General features: G+C 43.5%; 2 protein-coding genes across 2 annotated transcripts; one reads left to right on the forward strand and one right to left on the reverse strand.

Annotated features, from left to right (window-relative positions):
- The first annotated feature begins 5,875 nt into the window (after window positions 1-5,875).
- snrnp200 (small nuclear ribonucleoprotein 200 (U5)) lies at window positions 5,876-19,766 on the forward strand. The gene is made up of 44 exons (XM_080893012.1): window positions 5,876-6,152; window positions 6,371-6,534; window positions 7,424-7,595; window positions 7,685-7,877; window positions 7,974-8,029; window positions 8,111-8,209; window positions 8,318-8,470; window positions 8,561-8,660; window positions 8,748-8,884; window positions 8,965-9,042; window positions 9,161-9,334; window positions 9,467-9,604; window positions 9,690-9,845; window positions 9,937-10,107; window positions 10,194-10,387; window positions 10,490-10,613; window positions 11,413-11,562; window positions 11,663-11,905; window positions 12,000-12,188; window positions 12,283-12,480; window positions 12,572-12,724; window positions 12,808-12,888; window positions 13,052-13,135; window positions 13,283-13,389; window positions 13,473-13,591; window positions 13,680-13,834; window positions 14,034-14,223; window positions 14,314-14,487; window positions 14,616-14,776; window positions 14,891-15,118; window positions 15,276-15,467; window positions 15,591-15,769; window positions 15,873-16,024; window positions 16,146-16,254; window positions 16,365-16,473; window positions 16,552-16,741; window positions 16,828-16,992; window positions 17,097-17,218; window positions 17,318-17,461; window positions 18,191-18,367; window positions 18,458-18,618; window positions 18,734-18,815; window positions 18,909-19,001; window positions 19,083-19,766. The coding sequence occupies exons 1-44, from the start codon at window positions 6,108-6,110 to the stop codon at window positions 19,230-19,232; spliced, it is 6,411 nt and encodes a 2,136-aa protein (XP_080749138.1). The 5' UTR covers window positions 5,876-6,107; the 3' UTR covers window positions 19,233-19,766.
- Window positions 19,751-22,473, reverse strand: ciao1 (cytosolic iron-sulfur assembly component 1). The gene is made up of 7 exons (XM_080893013.1): window positions 22,061-22,473; window positions 21,804-21,952; window positions 21,600-21,711; window positions 21,423-21,511; window positions 21,127-21,328; window positions 20,972-21,038; window positions 19,751-20,196 (listed from the first exon to the last, which is right to left on the reverse strand). The coding sequence occupies exons 1-7, from the start codon at window positions 22,197-22,199 to the stop codon at window positions 19,962-19,964; spliced, it is 993 nt and encodes a 330-aa protein (XP_080749139.1). The 5' UTR covers window positions 22,200-22,473; the 3' UTR covers window positions 19,751-19,961.
- Window positions 22,474-22,587: the final 114 nt, after the last annotated feature.

Consider the following 22,587-nt stretch of genomic DNA (forward strand, 5'->3'; position numbering starts at 1 on the left):
GGCTGAGTGTGTGCTGATTCAGTGTCCCATTTTGCTTATTGTTTTTGGGGGGTTTTTTTATTGCTGGTTTGATTAAACGTTAAGATAGAAAATGTGGCCAAAACAAGCAGGTTTTGGATGACTGTGCACAGGACAACTTGACTGAACGTGGCTGGATTATTTTCAGTCAGGACAAGACTAGAGTAGGAGCACCATTTCCCCCGTCATTAATTCCTAAACCAGGCTAACCTGACCTCAGGCCGAGGTCTGGGTCACACAGGAAGTATTAATCCCCAGATTGCGGAACACCGTGTAGGTAGGATGCTTATGAGCGTGTTTCAGGGACACTTCTCACACTCCTGTTTGGAGCCCCAGGGCGAAGGCAGTTCGCAGATGGCGTTAACGGGAGCAGCTGCTCAGACAGCTGAGGTGTCCTCATGTGGTGTTGCTGTGACAGAGGACCACAAAGATCACATTGTCTGGACACACAGCTAAAATGCGATGGATTTCCAACCTGAATCTTATGCCAGTGACAAAGCATTATTAATCACTGACCACATCTTCTGAACCCGATATGACAGAAGAGTGAGTACACCATGTAACTGATGCAGTGGAATCACACTACATTGCTAACGGTCTCTTTCCACTATCACACAGACTTAACCTATAATTTGTTTCACTGATGGATGCAGAACCTTATCTGTGTCATCCTCTCCCTATTTGTCTGTCATTGGGTGTGACCGAGGCCTCGGTGGCCTCAGAGACTCCGACTAGTGGAAAGTGACAGATGCTGTAGCCAGATGTGCAAAGGCGATGGAAGTTATATGGGGCCACAAACAGGAACATACAGTACTCTCCTCTTTAAAGACAACAATCCAACCTTATAGAGCACTTTAAAAACAACATGGTTGACCAAAGTACTTTCCGGGAAAAAAAACAACAGTGAAACTTAGGTTAAGTTCATCTTATTCCTTTTCTTTTCACACACTTTCTACATTAAATCCTGACTGATTCTTGCAGCTCATAGTTGGGTCAAGATAACCTACATTAAACATGCACTCACTATCCGTTTTACATCCATCCACAGCAAAATGATATACATATATTGGGAACTTAGGAGTTTGAGGGGACTATGATAGAGTTGTCTGACAAGTCAGTGTCCCGGAGAAAGACAACTGCTCTCAGTGCTGCCACCTGGATGTGAGAGCTGTATAAGTGCAACCCACTTACCACACATTTTCAAAGCACTTGTGTATCCAATATGAATCACACAGCATCATTACATCATACCAAAACACATGTTTATGACTAACATGTATATAACAGTTGAATAAATGCCTTTATCGGCAAATGAGTCAAGTGCTTCAGGGAAAAGTAGTGAAATAAGCAAAAAAAGAGAGAGAGGGAATCTTTTGAAAACCAGCATATCTTTTCATCAAAAACTCAACAGTGTGTTTAAAAAAATTGTATTAGGGCACTAAAAGCTTTACAAATATGTGGCTGTACAGTTAAAATGTATGTATGTCATTTTAGAAGAATATTGGTGGTTGATGGAAAGAAATGTTATGTGGGATGATAACAACCTCAGAGGTACCTGAAAATCCAACCTGGACAGCTCTTCATTAATCATTGTCATACCTACACAGAATTGTAATTTTTTTTATATTTTGAAATATTACATTTTGGATGTTGTAGCTCACAGACTGTGGCCCACGCCGCTAATCATAGAGTTCACAGTGCAGCTGTACTTGTAATTATATTGTCCACAATGAGGCTCATCTTTCTCATTTAGCAATTTTAATTTAGATCAAAATGACAGTCAAAGACTAACAGATGAGTTCCTGAAGATCAGTTCTTGTACATGCTTCTTTTTGCACTTCATAAATCTGACGTTTATTTACACCAAGAAAACGTTTTGGATCTTGACCTCACACTGTTGAAGGTGCTGAACAATTACTCTTTAGAGTGGAGTGAACCGAAAGGACATCCACACTTTAACTCCACTCTTTACAGTGGACTCTCCTGTGTGGGGCTCAAAGCTTTATCTTGCATCAGCTCGTCATGCAGCTTAGAAGATAATGTACATGGGGGAAATAATTATTTGATCCTCACTTGAAATTGTAAGTTTGCTCATATGAACAGTCTCTAATTTTTATTGTAGCTCCGTTTTCAATTTTTTTAGATGAGAAGTATAGACACAAATCCCAAATCAAACATGGACTTATCCATTGTGAAATTGTTCACAAACTTGCTCTCTGATGGATGCATAAGGGGCAAGTCAGGGTTCAGTATCTTGCCCAAGGATGCTTTGACATGCAGACTGGAGGAGCCAGGGAATCGATCCTGCAGTTGACCTGCTCTAATTCCTGAACCACAGCCACCCTCACCTGCCCCCTATTTGTGGAGCTACCTGCTAACACACAGGACTAGAGATGTCCCAATCCTGGATCTATAATGTATGTAATCTATAATGTTTAAAGAAACATTTTAGTGAAAGCAAAGACTGATATGAATCACATTTTTTAATAATTTCTTTTTCCCTATTTTGTGCCAGGGATACAAAGAAGTTTTCATTTAATAAAACTGCCTGGTCTATTTAAAAGTCTGTCGGTTCCTTGTCACGCTGTCACTGAACACTTAGCCACTGCCAAACTGATGTGACCAAACAAATAAACATCAGCCAGTGCCACAGGAAAGTGTCTCATCTGCAGATTGGTCTACAGCTAAGTTTGGCTGGTATAGTGATTCCACAGATAACTTTATGCAGAGATTCAGCATGAAAAGGGAGTGCAGAATTATTAGGCAAGTTGTATTTTTGAGGAATAATGTTATTATTGAACAACAACCATGTTCTCAATGAACCCAAAAAACTTAGTAATATCAAAGCTGAATGTTTTTGGAAATAGTTTTTAGTTTTAGCTATTTTAGGGGGATATCTGTGTGTGCAGGTGACTATTACTGTGCATAATTATTAGGCAACTCAACAAAAAACAAACATATACCCATTTCAATTATTTATTTTTACCAGTGAAACCAATATAACATCTCCACATTCACAAATATACATTTCTGACATTCAAAAACAAAACAAAAACAAATCAGCGACCAATATAGCCACCTTTCTTTGCAAGGACACTCAAAAGCCTGCAATCCATGGATTCTGTCAGTGTTTGGATCTGTTCACCATCAACATTGCGTGCAGCAGCAACCACAGCCTCCCAGACACTGTTCAGAGAGGTGTACTGTTTTCCCTCCTTGTAAATCTCACATTTGATGATGGACCACAGGTTCTCAATGGGGTCCAGATCAGGTGAACAAGGTGGCCATGTCATTAGTTTTTCTTCTTTTATACCCTTTCTTGCCAGCCACGCTGTGGAGTACTTGGACGCGTGTGATGGAGCATTGTCCTGCATGAAAATCATGTTTTTCTTGAAGGATGCAGACTTCTTCCTGTACCACTGCTTGAAGAAGGTGTCTTCCAGAAACTGGCAGTAGGACTGGGAGTTGAGCTTGACTCCATCCTCAACCCGAAAAGGCCCCACAAGCTCATCTTTGATGATACCAGCCCAAACCAGTACTCCACCTCCACTTGCTGGCGTCTGAGTCGGACTGGAGCTCTCTGCCCTTTACCAATCCAGCCACGGGCCCATCAAGACTCACTCTCATTTCATCAGTCCATAAAACCTTAGAAAAACCAGTCTTGAGATATTTCTTGGCCCAGTCTTGACGTTTCAGCTTGTGTGTCTTGTTCAGTGGTGGTCGTCTTTCAGCCTTTCTTACCTTGGCCATGTCTCTGAGTATTGCACACCTTGTGCTTTTGGGCACTCCAGTGATGTTGCAGCTCTGAAATATGGCCAAACTGGTGGCAAGTGACATCTTGGCAGCTGCACGCTTGACTTTTCTCAGTTCATGGGCAGTTATTTTGCGCCTTGGTTTTTCCACACGTTTCTTGCGACCCTGTTGACTATTTTGAATGAAACGCTTGATTGTTCGATGATCACGCTTCAGAAGCTTTGCAATTTTGAGACTGCTGCATCCCTCTGCAAGATATCTCACTATTTTTGACTTTTCTGAGCCTGTCAAGTCCTTCTTTTGACCCATTTTGCCAAAGGAAAGGACGTTGCCTAATAATTATGCACACCTGATATAGGGTGTTGATGTCATTAGACCACACCCCTTCTCATTACAGAGATGCACATCACCTAATATGCTTAATTGGTAGTAGGCTTTCGAGCCAATACAGCTTGGAGTAAGACAACATGCATGAAGAGGATGATGTAGACAAAATACTCATTTGCCTAATAATTCTGCACTCCCTGTACAGTAGTATGGTATTTATCAATGGGCTATCACATTAAGTAGTACTATACTGTGCAAGTGGTGGTACAGATGTCTACTATGGTAAATCAGTATCTGATACACAATAGCAGTAATAATAATAATAATTACTAGTAGTTTTAGTAGTGATAGTGAGAAGGACATTATTTTAGTAGTATTAACACTACATGACTCTTATGAAATGATTCCAGTTTTACAGGATGTAAGCATGATAGACAATATAATGAAGTTAGCGCAAAAAGTGTGTTTGTCTCTTTGTTGTTAAAATGAGTCTTAGCAATAAGTCTTATATCAATAGAAGGCCTGTTTATTTCTCCTTAAATGGTGTCACATTTGCAAGGAAAATGTATTTGTGGGTTGAGGATCAGAGTTGAGCATGTGGGTTCCACCCATGAAAAACTTGCCAAATCATCTCCGCCAGTGCCAAACAATGTACTCTGTTGTGGGATGGTGTCTCATTCTTCAACCAGCATTTGTTGCAAGTTAGGCATTTGTGGTTGTGTTGGTCATTTTGGCATGAAGAGAGCACCCAAAGCTGATCCCACAAGTGTTCAATGGGGCTGATCTCAGGACTGCAGGCAGGCCATTCCATCCTTTCCACTCCCAAATTCTCGAGGCAATCTCTGATAATGGCAAGGGTTGTCATCTTGGAGTTTGATCCCAGACTGTGGAGATATACTGGTTACGGAATCTCATCTTAATATCTCTATGATGATTGCCTTTATGATGATAGGTCTGTTACGCTATCCTGCAGAAATGAGCATAGCAGTGACTTTAAATCTATGAAGTGGCACTGGCAGAATCTGGACTCATCGCTGAACAGAACATTCCTGCACGTGTCGCTGACATCAGCGCAAACAGGCCTAATGGTGAAGGGCAGTCATGGGATCCTCCCGGCAGCACTATGAGACCAGAGATTGCCTGTCTTCTGATTTTCTGAGTAAAGTGCTGTCGGCCATATTCTCCTGCAAACCATGACGGCAAATCTAAAGAATAGCGCCAACAGTTCCTAAGTGCTACAACAAAATTGTCTTGTGCCGTCGTCTTCTTCAGATGCCCACTTCTTTGCCTGTTTCTGACATCCTCCATTATATGGAACTTGGCCTTCAATTTGGAGATGGTACAAGAACTCACTCCAGATAATGCTACAACTAGGACACCAGCTTAAAGTTGCCCTATGGCACAGGCCCTATCCAGATCAGTCAAATGTGCCATGCTTGGAGCAGACACCAACTGAAACTGACTGCTGTAACAGGGTCCATGCTCACAGGTGGTGCTAATCAGCGTCTGACTGTCAACACCTGATTCTGGGGTACCAGATGCTAAAGCTAAAAAAGCTAAAGAAAGAAAGAAAGAAAGAAAGAAAGAAAGAAAGAAAGAAAGAAAGAAAGAAAGAAAGAAAGCTGTTAGCAGAGGAGATTTGGCAAGTTTACATAAGTTTATATACCTATGAATACACCAAACAATAGGACATCGAAACGAAATAAACTTAGCCTGCAGGGGGCGCTGCTCCTTTGCCTCGCTGATCCTGCGCTGACCTTTGACAGCGGAAGAGGAAGAGCGCGGCTTGTTGTGCGCTCGTGTTAGCGGTGCTATTGTGACGTATGGGAAACGCATTTTGTTGTATGAAACTCGGACTTTTCAAAAACTGGCTAATGCTACAAGTTTAATCAGTGCACTCATGTTCACAGCGTCTCTTTAAGCAGGCAGAGTGAGGTCGACTCTGTGGATAATAACAGTCAGTTAGCCGTTTCACAAAGTGCGCTAAAACCTGAGGGAAAACCAGCACCATGGCGGATGTTACTGCTCGAAGCTTGCAGTACGAGTACAAAGCGGTGAGTGTATTTAGAGTGAGACAAAAAAATAAAAACAAAATCACAGGCAGCGGTCGATATTCTGTAAAGTTATCAGGAAAGGTGTTTGGATTGTACTGTTTTTAATTGATATTTCTCCTTGTTTAGCTAGCCGTAGTGCTAACTAGCACTTACTTTAGCCTGTTGCAGCGCAGACTGATGTGTCTCATAATCACACTGTTTTTATGCCGAACTCTTAGAACTCTAACTTGGTGCTTCAAGCCGATCGCTCTCTGATCGACCGCACCCGGAGAGATGAGCCCACCGGTGAGGTGCTGTCCTTGGTCGGGAAGCTGGAGGGGACCAAGATGGGTGACAAGGCCCAGAGGACCAAACCTCAGAGGCTGGAGGAGAGACGAGAAAAGTCAGTGCATACAGCTACATATATTGTTCATGTGAAGTTAAAGCAATACATAATTTATATACACTACCGGCCACTTTGAAGTTCCTTTTCCCATTGTCATTAATGCAAATGTGCAATAGCTAATTACATGCCAGCATTTAAGCAATAAGGCATAGTCAACCTGCATATCAGAATGAAGAAGAAAGGTGGGGTGACTTTGAACATGTCTGAGTATGCAGAAAAGCATCTCTGAATGCGCAACATATATGGATGGTATTATTTGGGATAAACAACATGAAAGCAAGACTGCTGATGGTCTAATAGTGTAGGGAATCTTTTTGTTTAAGTATCCCATTATAATTGCAGTGTACCTTAATCTGACAGCTGTTTATAGCAGGATAACGCACTATGTCACAAAGCTCAAATAGTCTTAAACTGGTTTCTTAAACATGTCAGTCCAATAGAGCACCTCTGGGATGTGGAGGAACAGGAGATTTGCATTATGGATGATGTATAGTTGTCCAATCTGCAGCTACTGTGCGATGCTGTCATGTCAGTGTGGCCCCAACTCTCTGAGAAATATTGGCTTTAACTTGTTGAATCTATAGTTTGAAGGCAAAACTGGTTGATTTAAAACAAAACAAAACAATCCGGTATTAAAAATCACTTCATTAGTTCCACGTGACAACTTAATTTTGAAAAACTGAAAATAAAAGCATGGGGAAGAATAGCTGTCAAGTTTGATGTGTCTTCAAGGCCATTCTCAAGAAAAAAGAGAAAAAGTGAACATATGTGACATGCCTTGGAAGATGTTTGCCACTCAAATGGCCAAACATGGCTCTGCTGTTAACATATGATCTTTTTTTTTTTTTGTTAATCTTTTTTTAAAATTATTATTATTTTTATCCAGGAGAAGAAAAAGAGATGAAGACAGACACGACATTAACAAAATGAAGGGCTTTACCCTTCTATCTGAAGGCATTGATGAGATGGTGGGCATTGTGTACAAACCAAAAACCAAAGAGACCAGAGAAACATATGAAGTGTTACTGAGCTTCATCCATGCTGCTTTGGGAGATCAGGTCAGCGAACGCCACAACTGCTTTCTTGAAATATTCTGTTTCTGTTACATCTTGCGTGTTTTACTCACTATCTCATTACATTTTTACAGCCGCGTGATATTCTCTGTGGAGCAGCTGATGAAGTTCTGGCTGTGCTCAAGAATGACAAAATGAGGGACAAAGAGAGGCGACGGGAAGTAGAGCAGCTTCTCGGACCTGCTGATGACACGCGCTACCACGTCTTAGTCAATCTGGGCAAAAAGATCACAGACTACGGGGGGGACAAAGACTTGCAGAATATGGGTAAGCACGTTCAAAGTAACTGTGAAATGAAAACTGTACAAGATCCATCAGTTTTCCCTAAAAATATTCATTATGTGCGGTATTTTCTATCCACAGATGACAACATTGACGAGACATATGGTGTCAATGTTCAGTTTGAATCTGATGAGGAGGTGAGGCTTGCGGCTCTTAAGATTTACAGCTGAGCACATTGATGAGTTTGTGTCACTGACTTTTCCTGTCTTAACATACAGGAAGTTGATGAAGACCAGTATGGCGAGGTACGAGATGAACACTCAGATGAAGACAGTGAAGGAGTGGAGGCAGCTGTGGATTCCACTCTCTCAGCTAATGTAAGTTTCCATTAATGGCATTACTGTATTAAGCCCATGTTTGTATTTAGTCTTTGTGAGATATTGCAACTATGCTGCACAGTAACTAATAAATTACCTTTCACTTAGCTCGGTGGTGCGGGTGACGTGATGACAGTGAAGAAGAAAGATTTACATCCTCGAGACATCGACGCCTTTTGGCTCCAGCGTCAGCTCAGCCGGTTCTACGATGACGCCATTGTCTCACAAAAAAAGGCAGATGAGGTCTTAGAAATCCTCAAGGTAGGTTTGTGACGTTCCCTGTGCTTTTGTTTGTTTAGAGCAGGTAAGTTTGTATTTGTCAACATCATTCTTTCGTCTCTTATTTTACAGACCGCCAGTGATGACAGAGAATGTGAAAACCAGCTGGTGTTGCTGCTCGGCTTCAACACCTTTGATTTCATTAAAATCCTGCGTCAGCATCGTCGCATGAGTAAGTCTGCTTTGTTGAGTGAAACTGTTACAGAGCTAATGTCTTTGAAAATGTACTGATTTCTTTCTCTTCCCCCTTGACACACAGTCCAGTACTGTACCATGCTGGCAAGTGCTCAGAGTGAGGCAGAAAAGGAGCGCATCATAGGAAAGATGGAGTCTGATCAGGAGCTGTCAAAGATTCTCTACCAGCTGCAAGAGACGGAGAAGGAGGATATTATTCGAGTAAGGAGGCTTGATTGTGAGATTATGTGAACTCTTTGTGAGTCTCAGTTTGTCACATTATTTATTTTTGTGTCCTTTAGGAAGAGCGGTCTCGCAGAGAGAGAGTGAGGAAGTCCCGTGTTGATGACTTGGAAGCAATGGACATAGACCATGGAGAGGTATATAACACTTTCAGTATATTAAGTACAAATCATCCTGTCAGGAACATTACTTGTTGTCAGTTTTCTTTTAGACATTTCTAAACGGCATAGGAAAATTGTCCTTTCTGTCCTACAGTCAGTGGCCCCTCGACAGCTGCTAGACCTTGACGACCTGACTTTCAGTCAGGGGAGCCATTTCATGGCCAACAAGCGTTGCCAGCTGCCAGATGGCTCTTTTCGTAAACAGCGCAAGGGCTATGAAGAAGTCCACGTACCTGCCCTCAAACCTAAACCCTTTGCTGAAGATGAGGTTTGTCAGTTATGTTTCTTCATGGGAGCATTTTAATTGTCCAACTGAACAGCAGCTGAGGAAAAATAATAGTAATAAGTAGCATATAACTGTGTTAGGATCCTACAGTCAGCACTGTTTTTGTGTCATCAGGTACTTGTTCCCATTGAGAAGTTGCCCAAGTATGCCCAGGCTGGATTTGAAGGCTTTAAAACCCTGAATCGCATTCAGAGCAAGCTGTTCAAGACCACCATGGAGACAGATGAGAACCTGCTAGTCTGTGCTCCAACGGTGAGCACGCTTTGTTAAAGCCAAAAGTGTGTCAGTACTTTGCCCCAGCTGGATTTTGTCTAATGAGTTTGTGTTGTGCACACAGGGAGCCGGTAAGACCAATGTCGCCCTGATGGCAATGCTGAGAGAAATTGGAAAGCACATCAACATTGATGGAACAATTAATGTGGACGACTTCAAAATCATCTACATAGCCCCCATGCGCTCTCTAGTACAGGAGATGGTGGGAAGTTTTAGTAAGGTGAGCCTTGTCTGTCCTGTGCGGCTTTCTTTGCATACTTGACCATCATCAGGGAGCACAAATCTGAAAACCTTTTCCATCCTTTTCCCAGCGTTTGGCAAGTTATGGCATCATAGTGTCCGAGCTGACGGGAGACCACCAGCTCTGTAAAGAGGAGATTAATGCCACTCAGATCATTGTCTGCACTCCAGAGAAATGGGACATCATCACTCGTAAAGGTGGTGAACGTACCTACACCCAGCTAGTGCGCCTCATTATCATAGTAAGTGAACAGTTTTGTCACTAAAAAGAGCAAATGTGCTAGTTGACTTGACTTTTAATGATGAACAATTTAATGTGGGTGTTCAGGATGAAATCCATCTGCTGCACGATGACCGTGGACCTGTGCTGGAATCTTTGGTGGCGAGGACCATCCGCAACGTGGAGCTGACCCAGGAGGATGTGCGTCTGCTGGGCCTCAGCGCCACACTGCCAAACTATGAAGACGTGGCTACCTGCCTGCGTGTCGATCCTGCCAAAGGGCTCTTCTACTTTGACAACAGGTGTGGTGCTTAAGCAAAAAAAAAGTTTTTATGATGATTTCTATGAACAGCTGTTTGTTTTCTCTTCCTTATTGCTTATTACTGTACCGCTTTTCTCTGTAGTTTCCGTCCCGTGCCCCTGGAGCAGACTTATGTTGGTATCACCGAGAAGAAGGCCATCAAGCGTTTCCAGATCATGAATGAGATTGTCTATGAAAAGATAATGGAGCATGCTGGAAAGAACCAAGTGAGTCCTGTTTGACTTGTTCTTCCAAAGTGATATAATTCGGTGACCTGAATTAGCCAAGCGTCATCTCAGATGTGTCTGCTAAAATATGTTTTACTGCCAACTGAGCTTTGTAAATGCTACTGACCTCATTTTAATTAGACACCTCTTTATTTTTTTCCTATTCATTTATTTATTTTTGCTGGATAAGCACAAACTTAGATTTTTGAAACCGGGGACTCCTAACACTGTCTTCTCAGTCACAGTCTGCACTTCGCCTCTATCGTATAAACCTCTTCTGCAAGAAAACCACAACTCCTGTTTTTGTTTTTTATCATTTTTGCCCTCCAGTGAAAAACAAGACATTTGACATTGTGCTGCTTTCATTGTTGTTACTATGTGGCTTATGTTATAAATTGATCCCACACTCATGTTTCCATATCCATGCATTTTACATCTGCCCTAAAAAGCGACAGTTCACTCACTGTTAAGTGATCAGTATATCAAGATAAAGGAAAGAGGTGAAGCCCAACAAAATATCAAGAGGAAGTAGATTTCCATAGATAAACCTGCAGGTTACTACTCTCTGTAACTCTCCTCTCTGGCTCCCAGAGGTGGAGGGTCGAGGTCCCTCTAAACCCGGGCCTCCTTTCAGCCCTGTGTCCACACAGACCTTTCCAGTGTGTAGGTGCTCTTGTGTGTTTACACACAGGGAACTCACAGGTTTTGAATGCAACTTCTTACTTCAGTGTTGTTTCTCTAAAAAATCTACAGCACTGCGTTACCAAATCTGAAAGCCTTACTTTTTTCCTCCCATCAGGTTCTAGTGTTTGTCCATTCCAGGAAGGAGACAGGGAAAACTGCCAGGGCCATAAGGGACATGTGCCTGGAGAAGGACACTCTGGGTCTTTTCCTCCGAGAGGGTTCTGCATCTACTGAAGTGTTGAGAACTGAGGCGGAGCAGTGCAAGGTGAGCAAATGTCATTAACTGGAAACGTTTTTTTAAAACTCTTGTGTGGTAAATGCTTTTAATACCAGAACTGAGTGCTAAATTTAACCTTCTTATGCAGAACCTAGAGCTGAAGGATTTGCTCCCATACGGCTTTGCAATCCACCACGCTGGTATGACCAGAGTTGACCGTACGCTGGTGGAGGATTTGTTTGCCGATCGACATATCCAGGTTCTGGTGTCTACAGCTACTTTGGCTTGGGGTGTCAATCTGCCTGCACATACTGTCATCATCAAAGGGACCCAAGTGTACAGCCCAGAGAAAGGCAGATGGACTGAACTGGGTGCCCTGGACATTTTACAGGTCAGCCCATCCTTTCTTGTTATCAAACATAGTAACGGCTGCTTTAGTTTGCAGCTTCACTAACTCTATTTATCGAAAATGTGTTTGATTCCAGATGCTTGGTCGAGCTGGCCGTCCTCAGTATGACACCAAAGGAGAGGGAATCCTGATCACGTCTCACGGAGAGCTGCAGTATTATCTGTCCCTGCTGAACCAGCAGCTGCCCATTGAGAGTCAGATGGTGGGCAAGCTGGCTGACATGCTCAATGCAGAGATAGTACTGGGAAATGTGCAGAATGTAAAGGTGAGTGTCCTGAAATTTACATGTAGCTATTTAAGACAGAAGGATCTAATTTTCCTCATTGCTTTAAGTTTCAATTTCTCAAATTTGTTATTAGGATGCTGTGAACTGGCTTGGCTACACGTATCTCTATGTGCGCATGCTTCGCAACCCCACCCTGTATGGTGTTTCTCACGACGACCGGAGTACAGACCCCCTGCTGGAGAGGCGCAGGATGGACTTGGTGCACACAGCAGCCAACATCCTGGACAAGAACAGTCTCATCAAATATGACAAGAGGACCGGCAGCTTCCAGGTATGCACATCTCAGCTGAGTGTTGGTCGTTTTATTCTTGGTTGTAGATATACTGATTAGAAGCTTCACTTTTTTGTCTCTTCACCCAAAGGTTACAGACCTGGGCCGCATTGCCAGTCACTTCTACATCACCCACGACTCAATCCAAACCTACAACCAGCTGCTGAAACCGACGCTCAGCGAGATCGAACTGTTCCGAGTGTTCTCACTGTCCTCAGAGTTCAGGAACATCACAGTGAGAGAGGTATGCTGACCCCCCACACAGCAACGATGGTTTAAATATTAGATCTAAAATGAAGAAAAGCAACATACAGCTTTATCTTGTAGGAAGAAAAACTGGAGCTTCAAAAGTTACTGGAAAGAGTTCCTATCCCTGTGAAGGAAAGCATTGAGGAGCCCAGTGCGAAGGTAAAGACAACCAGTGATGGTGTTTATGAAACGCAAAATATGATCTGCTTGGTTTCCAGAAAATGCACACTGTGCTTTTATAAAGAGAAACATTACTTAACATTTGGAGTGGTTTGCAAATTGCAGTAAATAATATTTCGTGTGCTTTGTGTTCTCATTTCAGATCAACGTGCTGCTCCAGGCATACATCTCTCAGCTGAAGCTCGAAGGCTTTGCTCTCATGGCTGATATGGTGTATGTAACACAGGTACAGAACCGGCGTACTTCCGTTATTGATTTACTTTTCCATGTTTCCCTATATGCTTATTTAAAATTTTTATTTCATTTTAGCTTGAAGGAAAAGTCCCAGGCTTGATATAATTCATAGAAATTTCCTTGTATATTCTTCCTGCAGAGTGCTGGGCGATTGATGCGGGCCATATTTGAGATTGTGCTAAGCAGAGGCTGGGCTCAGCTCACAGACAAGACCTTGAATCTCTGCAAGATGATCGATAAGAGAATGTAAGCTCTTTCTTCACTCCTAGATTAACACTGCCTTTGCTTGGTCAAAGCTACAGGCATCTGATACTCTGTCCTCTGTGCAGGTGGCAGTCCATGTCTCCTCTGCGTCAGTTCAAGAAGCTGCCAGAGGAAGTGATCAAGAAGATTGAGAAGAAAAACTTCCCATTTGAGCGACTCTACGACCTGAACCACAACGAGATTGGTGAGTTTCCTTCCTCTGTGTTACGGTTTCTGAATTTTTTCCTCAGCCTGGAGAGTAATTAAAAACCTCCTGGATGTTTGGTTTCTAGGTGAACTGATCCGAATGCCAAAGATGGGGAAGACTATTCACAAATATGTCCACCAGTTCCCCAAGCTGGACTTGGCCGTTCATGTGCAGCCCATCACTCGCTCCACACTCAAAGTGGAGCTTACAGTCACACCCGACTTCCAGTGGGATGACAAGGTCAGGACTTAGATCTATAATGGGATGCTAATCAGACAGTTTTTCCAATACTGTTGTACTCCGAGGGGGGGGCAAAATCAGGGTATTGGTCCCAGTATGTTGACTGCACCCTTAATCCCTGAAAAAAATGATCAGCCCAGAGAACACACTGAACTCTCTTTTTTCTATACTCCTGACTTACTTTCGTTTTCCTGTTTAGATTCACGGGTCGTCTGAGGCTTTCTGGATCCTTGTTGAGGACGTGGACAGTGAGGTCATCCTCCACCATGAGTATTTCCTCCTCAAAGCCAAGTACGCCCAGGACGAGCATCTTGTGACTTTCTTTGTCCCGGTGTTCGAGCCTCTTCCACCGCAGTACTTCATCCGTGTGGTCTCAGACCGCTGGCTGTGTAAGTGCTTTGATTAAAAAGTGTCATAGCTTCACATCACAATCATGTCAGCATTTTAATTCATGTTTGTTTCTTTTGTTTTTCCCCAAGCCTGCGAGACTCAACTCCCAGTATCTTTCCGTCACCTTATCCTACCAGAGAAGTACCCCCCACCCACTGAGCTGCTGGACCTGCAGCCTCTTCCTGTCACTGCCCTCAGGAACTCTGCCTTTGAGGCGCTCTACCAGAACAAGTTCCCCTTCTTCAACCCCATTCAGACACAAGGTAGAGACTACATGCTGTTCTCCTTAATCCAATTTCATCGTCATTTAAAAGTTGCTTCCCCGTTAGGAACAGTGGTCTGTTTTCACAAAATTTTCTTCACTCATTTTTTTTTACTTTTACTCCCGCAGTCTTCAATGCTGTGTACAACAGTGATGATAACGTGTTTGTGGGAGCTCCCACCGGCAGTGGAAAGACCATCTGTGCAGAGTTTGCCATTCTGAGAATGCTGCTGCACAATGCAGAAGGTCGCTGTGTCTACATCACCCCAATGGAAGCACTGGCTGAACAGGTCTGAATTAAATTAGATTTTGGAGCGCACCTATGAAAACTGGCAAACTGTTTTTCTTCCAGCTTGATTCTGTTAGATCTAAAACTGACATGAGTGTGGTTATCCTTGTCTCAGGTGTTTATTGACTGGCACCAGAAGTTCCAGGACATCCTGGACAAGAAAGTTGTGTTGCTGACAGGAGAGACTAGTACTGATCTGAAGCTCCTGGGAAAAGGTGACATTATTATCAGTACCCCTGATAAATGGGACATCCTGTCTCGTCGTTGGAAGCAGAGGAAGAACGTCCAGAACGTCAGCCTTTTCATTGTGGATGAGACGCACCTTATCGGAGGCGAAAATGGAGTAAGAACAGAATACTACTTGCTGCTGCGTGTGTGTGTGTGTGTGTGTGTGTGTGTGTGTGTGTGTGTGTGTGTGTGTGTGTGTGTGTGTGTGTGTGTGTGTGTGTGTGTGTGTGTGTGTGTGTGTTGTGTTAATGGATTTTGTTTCTTGTCATCAGCCTGTGTTGGAGGTCATCTGCTCCAGGATGAGATACATCTCTTCCCAGATTGAGCGTCCCATCCGTATCGTGGCCCTCAGCTCATCTTTGTCCAACGCCAAAGATGTGGCCCACTGGCTGGGCTGCAGCACCACAGCCACATTCAACTTCCATCCCAATGTCAGACCCGTGCCTCTGGAGCTGCACATCCAGGTCTGTAAACAGCATGTTAGTCAACAAAAAGAGAAATGTATTTCTTAAATTGATCAGTGCTCACAGCCAAGAAAGTACCTGTCAGGTTTCTGATTGGCTGTCAATCTTTTACTGTTTTTCTAGGGTTTCAATGTGAGTCATACTCAGACTCGCCTGCTGTCCATGGCGAAGCCGGTCTATCACGCCATCATGAAGCACTCTCCCTCGAAGCCAGCCGTGGTTTTCGTCCCATCCCGCAGGCAGACTCGCCTCACAGCGATTGACATTCTCACTTTCTGTGCTGCTGATGTGGTTCCTCAGAGGTCAGTCAGCACGTCGAGATTTTCACCTTAGACAAATTCATGGAAATGATGCCAGCATCACATCTTCACACTGTGGTCAAAGAGTAAATGTCTGTCTCTGCAGGTTCCTGCATTGTGCTGAGAAAGACCTGGCTCCATTCCTGGAGAAAATAAATGATTCTACTCTGAAAGAGACTCTGGCCAACGGCGTGGGATACTTGCACGAGGGCCTCTCTGCAACTGAACGCAGAATAGTGGAGCAGCTCTTCAACTCAGGTATGACTCACTTCTGCTGCACTTTGTGCTGGACAGGTAGGTGGTTTTTAGAAAAGGGGAAAAAACAAAATTGAGACTAATTTTTTATTCATTTTTTCCTTCTCTTCTTCTGCTTTGACAGGTGCTGTTCAGGTCGTCGTGTCCTCTCGTTCACTGTGCTGGGGCATCAACATCTCAGCACACCTTGTCATCGTCATGGACACCCAGTACTACAATGGCAAAATTCACGCGTAAGGCATCTTCTGTTTATACTGGCTTTTTTTTTGTTATATGAAACATATTTAATGAAGGTTAGTATGTACTCTGCTGGTGATATTGACTTTTTGCTTTCTTCTATCAGATATGTGGATTATCCCATATATGATGTCCTCCAGATGGTGGGCAAGGCAAACAGGCCAATGCTGGATGATGAGGGGCGCTGTGTAATCATGTGTCAAGGCTCTAAGAAGGTAGACAGACCTCAGTCACTTCTGGCTTTGAAACAATGACTGTACAACAGAACAAACCACTTTGTTTTTTCTTGATAGGATTTCTTCAAGAAGTTCCTGTACGAGCCGCTGCCGGTGGAGTCTCACTTGGATCATTGTCTCCACGACCATTTCAATGCTGAGATCGTCACCAAGACAATAGAGAACAAGCAGGATGCTGTCGACTACCTGACATGGACATTCCTTTACCGCCGTATGACCCAGAACCCCAACTACTACAACCTGCAAGGTGAGTCCCGTCCTTCAAAGGGAATAACCGACTTATACTTCGGATGTTGGGACCATGTTGAGCTGTGGCTTCTGTCCTCCTGACAGGCATGTCACATCGCCACCTGTCTGACCACCTGTCTGAGCTGGTGGAGAACACATTACACGACCTGGAGCAGTCCAAGTGCATCAGCATCGAGGATGAGCTGGATGTAGCACCACTCAATTTGGGCATGATTGCTGCCTACTATTACATCAACTACACCACCATCGGTTTGTGCTTGCACTTCCTGGATTTTTTGTATTTGTGTCATCATTCCTTCACGTATGTGTTCAACTCAAGCCTAACTGTGGTGCTTTGCTCTTGTGTCGTACAGAGCTCTTCAGCATGTCACTGAACGCCAAGACAAAGATCCGCGGCTTAATTGAGATCATCTCCAATGCTGCCGAGTATAAGAACATTCCCATCAGACACCACGAGGATGCACTTCTCCGACAGGTAAAGAAAGTGACGAGACTCAAAGAGAGCAGCATTAACACATCTGCAAAAAGACACCAAGATGAAATAACACACTTTTATGTGCTCTTTGCATTTCAGCTTGCACAGAAAGTGCCCCACAAGCTGAACAACCCGAAGTTCAATGACCCCCACGTGAAGACTAACCTGCTGCTGCAAGCCCATCTCTCCAGGATGCAGCTGAGCGCTGAGCTCCAGTCAGACACCGAGGAGATCCTCAGCAAGGTCCAGTTTTTTCTCTGTAAAGCCTAACAGTTATGTTTCTGGATTTTTATCCATCTATATGTTTTTGAACAAGCTATTACTTGCACAAAAAGCACACATATAAACAAAATGTGTCTTAAAAAGAATGAACAAAATCGCCAGACCAGTTACACACATCCAAAAAGACAACAAACAAACAAGGAAATGAGCAAGCTTCCATATTTGATACATAGGAAAGAAATTGCTGCCAGGTTTCAAAAAACAGTTAGGCTGATGTTTTAGTAAAACAGTTGTAAAACATACATGATGTCCTAAATCCACTGTACATGTGATGGAGGTGAGGAGTCCTCTTACTGTAGGATGAGCCTTCTTATCACATGAACAAAAGACGGCTTGTACCCTGTTCAGATTCACATTTCAAGGGCTTACACCAAAACATTGCTGTAATAGATTTTAGAAAGCATTTAAAAATTAGACAGGTAAATTTGTTAATTTTGGATTTGACTGAAATATATGACAAAGGCCCAAAAAGACTTTAGAATGATCCCATAGGGAGTGGGTTAGATCATGAGATCACTGTAAATCAGTGATTCCCAAAGTGAGTGCCGTGAGTGAAATTCAGTTTTAATTCATTTCAATTTTACTTACATAAACGCCAAATCACAACAGCAGTCGCCTCAAGATGCTTTATATTGGAAGGTATATTTGTACACTTAAAGAATATGTGTGTGTGTGTTGTCTTTTTTGTAGGCTGTCCGACTGATTCAGGCGTGCGTTGATGTGCTGTCCAGCAACGGTTGGCTGAGTCCTGCACTGGCTGCTATGGAGCTGGCTCAGATGGTCACTCAGGCCATGTGGTCCAAGGACTCGTACCTCAAACAGCTGCCATTCTTCACCTCAGAGCACATCAAGCGCTGCACAGAAAAGGTAAAATGATCCTAGGAAAGTCTGACTCTCACTTTAGTGTAGATGAATCTCATGCTGATTGAACGTGCTTCCGTTTCCTTTGCTCATAAGGGAGTGGAGAGCATCTTTGACATAATGGAAATGGAGGATGAAGACAGAAGCGCGTTGCTGCAGCTCTCGGATGCCCAGATGGCCGACGTGGCTCGCTTCTGTAACCGCTACCCCAACATCGAGCTGTCGTACGAAGTGGCAGAGAAGGACAGTGTCAAGAGGTACGTGTACAGTCTGGCAGCAGCACTTTTCGCTGCGTTTCCTGGAAATGAAAAATTACATTACAAAATTGCACAGATGGGTGGGAAATTGATCTCTTTCCATATTTATTCACAGTGGCAGTCCAGTTCTGGTTCAGGTTCAGCTGGAGAGAGAGGAGGAGGTAACGGGTCCAGTCATTGCACCGCTCTTTCCCCAGGTTAGTACTTTTCAAACATCTTCATGACGTATATATTTCTTTAATTTTCACCTTAATGACCAACTCTTGTGGAAATACTTGTCATTGTTATAGAAACGTGAGGAGGGCTGGTGGGTGGTGATCGGAGACCCCAAGTCTAACAGCCTGATCTCTATCAAGAGGCTGACTCTTCAGCAGAAAGCAAAGGTCAGTGAGTCATCTTGTAATAGCCAGAAATTATGTTTTAACCACCAGAGGCCTCACTTAGTTTATGTCCCTCCACCGCAGGTCAAGCTGGACTTTGTTGCCCCAGCGATGGGCATCCACAACTACACCTTGTACTTCATGAGTGACGCATATATGGGCTGTGACCAGGAGTACAAGTTCAGCATAGATGTAAAGGAGGCTGACAGTGATGGAGACAGCGACTCGGACTAATCAGAGACTTGATTATTTTCTTCAGCGGTTCTCTGATAGATTGGGATCAGTAGTTTTCTTTTTTTGCTGTAGATATCCAACCTGATTGACATTTCTTTACTTTGACTCTGCCATTACCATCTCTGCTCTTGTGAAAATGTTTGTTTTCAGTTGCTTCTTAGTTAAGTCCTCTAAATGATGCCAGTCCAAGAATATAGTGTACAGGATCTGTTTGTCCACATGTAGTACAGATACATGGCTACCCAAGCCCCAGTCTGTTTTCAGTATAAGAAGTTTAACACTTTGTACTTTTGTGTCAGTTTTGGGATCTGACAAAAATTTTATTGGCCATTGTGGATTAAAGAAACACATAAATCCTGGGGATGGTGCATCCTTAAACCAGGTAGGGTGTTTAAAAACAACTGTCCGGTTATATTTTGGATTGAAATCATTTTATTATGAAATTTAATCCTTGGACTGGTTGAAGTGTTTTACTATGATGTGCTGTCTGAAATGCTTTTGCAATAAAAAGGAGAGGAAACATTTTTCACTTTATTTTATAGTTAAACATGTTATTTCTATTAATTCTCAGTGGCGCTGCTACTCAAAGCACATGAAGCAGTATTCTCAGCATGGACACAGATGAGCGCTGATGTCAAGCAGAATCCTGATGAGCTATAAAATAATGATCTGTGGTGAATGCCGCAGAAAGTTCCCAATTTAACACACAACTATGCACTCCAGGGATGTTCATTCCTCTTCTTGGAACTTCCAAATGGCGATTTCTCCGTTATCGCTGCACGAAGCCAGGAATCCCGCCTCCTTTGGGTTCCAGGACACACAGTTAACATCTTGGTTGTGAGCTCTGGCCACCTGAGCAGCCAGTGAGAATACCGGCTCCTCGGGATTGGCCGTCTCATCCTCCTTGAAAACTCGCACTGCGTCATCACCAGAGGCAGTTGCTAAAGCGCCAGTCAGCCGACACCTGCAGAAAGATTTGGGTTCACTGTGACGTCTAACAATGACAAATGCACATGGAGACCACATCTTTGGGATTTCTGGTGATCAATTAACCTCCACTTTATGTTTGCGCATAATTTCTGGACACAGAGCAACATATATTCCTCAAATGTAACCATACTGCATTGTTATGGAGAAATTACAAGTTGTGGAACAATTACCCCGTTGCTATCGCAAGTTGATCTTAAATGTGACGACCAGACTAAAGGTCAGTAAATTCAAGAACACATTCAGCTGAATTCTGTTTTCTTACACCCACCAATTCAAGTGCATAATCCTAACTACAGTTTTTGCCTCAAAAACTGCCATTAATCTGTAGCTACTGTACACAGATAGCAAAAGTTGGATCCATCCAAGTCTTTTTCTTATCTGGGTATGCTGCTGATTGTCAGGTGAGATGTGTGCTAATTTTTGTCTTATTGCACCCGTCTGCTGGTAGCCCGCGTTTGTGAAAGGTTATAAAACATGTATGATCCTTTATATCTTTAGTCTGAAGGTGAAAACACAAATTGCCTCCACACCACATGAATGCCCCGTCCTTTAGCATACTATATATCTAGTTTAGAAGTTTATGAGAATGCATCAATTCGTTGGAAGATGTAATTACACACTAATAAATGTATATTTATCAGCACAATGGGGATTTTTTTTTCCATTAAATGACTTCAAACAATGACTGATTGCACCTTTAATGATTGACTGAAGCATTCCTACAAGAGTCTATTACAAATTTGTCTTACCAGGAGACATCATACACCGCTCGTCCATGGTACCCAGACAGAGTGCAAACACACTTCCACGACAAATCTTAAACAGGAGACCAGAAAAAACATACACATTACTGTCGATATTTTTATTACCACATTGATTTATGATAAAACTAATGCTGACTCACCCTGTCCACTTTCAGCTGGATACTCTCTCCAGATCTTCACAGTGCGGTCATCGCTGCACGAAGCCAGCCTCTGACCATCTGCATCAAAACACAAACTCCACACTGTGGACGTGTGTCCCTGTAAGGTGGCCCGGCACTCCCAGTCATCATCCTCTTCTTTGTAAAGGCAAATGTTGTTGTCATAGCTGGCTGAGGCCAGGAGCTGTACAATCACACGGTGAGTGCAGGGTCACGTGGTGTTACAACAGGAGATGGAAAAAAAAACATTCATGTGGACAGATCCGAATGAGACCTACCTCCTGGGTCGGGTGCCAGACAACGTGCTTGACATCTTGCGTGTGAGAGTTCACAACTGTAACACATTCATACTCGTCTTCTTCATCCACTGCAGAGCAGGAAGAGACATGGTCAAGTTTAGAAACAGGCAATGGTGCAGATCAGTATGTGCAATTTAGGCGCTCTTTAACACAAACCTTCCCAAACCCAGACGCTCTTGTCTCGGCTACATGTGGCTAGAAGATTCCCTGAAGGGGCCCACGCCACGCACTTGACCTCGTTTTCATGTCCTTCCAGCACAGTCAAACTCTAGGAGACAAAGCGTGGGTAACAATCTGCAGAGATGCAGCATTTCTAAGGCATGCCATTTAACACACTGAACAGGAGACCTGTCATCTGACCTCAAAGTCATCGTTCTTCTTTTTCCAGATGCAAGTGGTAGCATCAAAGCTGGCAGAGGCCAGATAATTCCCACATGGAGACCAAGCCACTTTCCTCACAGTGCGCTGGTGTCCATCCTGCAACACGTTCTTACATATCCAGGAGTCACCTGAAAAATGAGAGCCAGGTAGAGGGGTGAAGGATGTCAACTACTGTACTATAATGCTTATGCGACTGAGGCTGGGGGTGTCTGTGGTTCAGTTCACGGAGAGCTCACCTTCTTTCCCCCATATCCGGATGGTCTTGTCGCCCCCACATGAGGCCAGAAGCGTCCCGTTGGGGCTCCAGCTGACGAACCAGCAGCGGGAGTCCGGGTGTGCGCTCAACCTCTGAACCAGGGACAGAGCCTCCTTCATGGTCGAATTGGGGAAATACTTCCGAGTCGTTGTCACTGACACTTAGCCGAGAAACGAGACAGGAAATGGCCCGAAACACCAAAAGCAGACAGAGAGCAGCAGCAGCACTACGTAAACCCTAAACCACAGTCAACACCCAGGGCACGGATACAAAGAATTGCCGTATCTGCGCTAAACACAGCCTGTAACTAGCACCAAACAACAAAGTGCATAAGTTCACAACATCAGCGGTGACCAAAATGCCGCCATCTTTGCTTATATAGTCCCCGCGCTGCATTGTGGGTTGCAGTTTCGTGGTCTTTTTTTTTTTTTTTTTTTTTTTTTACCGTCGGCAAATTTCACGTAAAAAACAATTACGTGAAATTTACGGTGCTTTATTTTATGTTGT

This window comes from Rhamphochromis sp. 'chilingali' (assembly GCF_963969265.1).
Source record: "Rhamphochromis sp. 'chilingali' genome assembly, chromosome: 10".
NCBI classification, from domain to species: Eukaryota; Metazoa; Chordata; class Actinopteri; order Cichliformes; family Cichlidae; genus Rhamphochromis; species Rhamphochromis sp. 'chilingali'.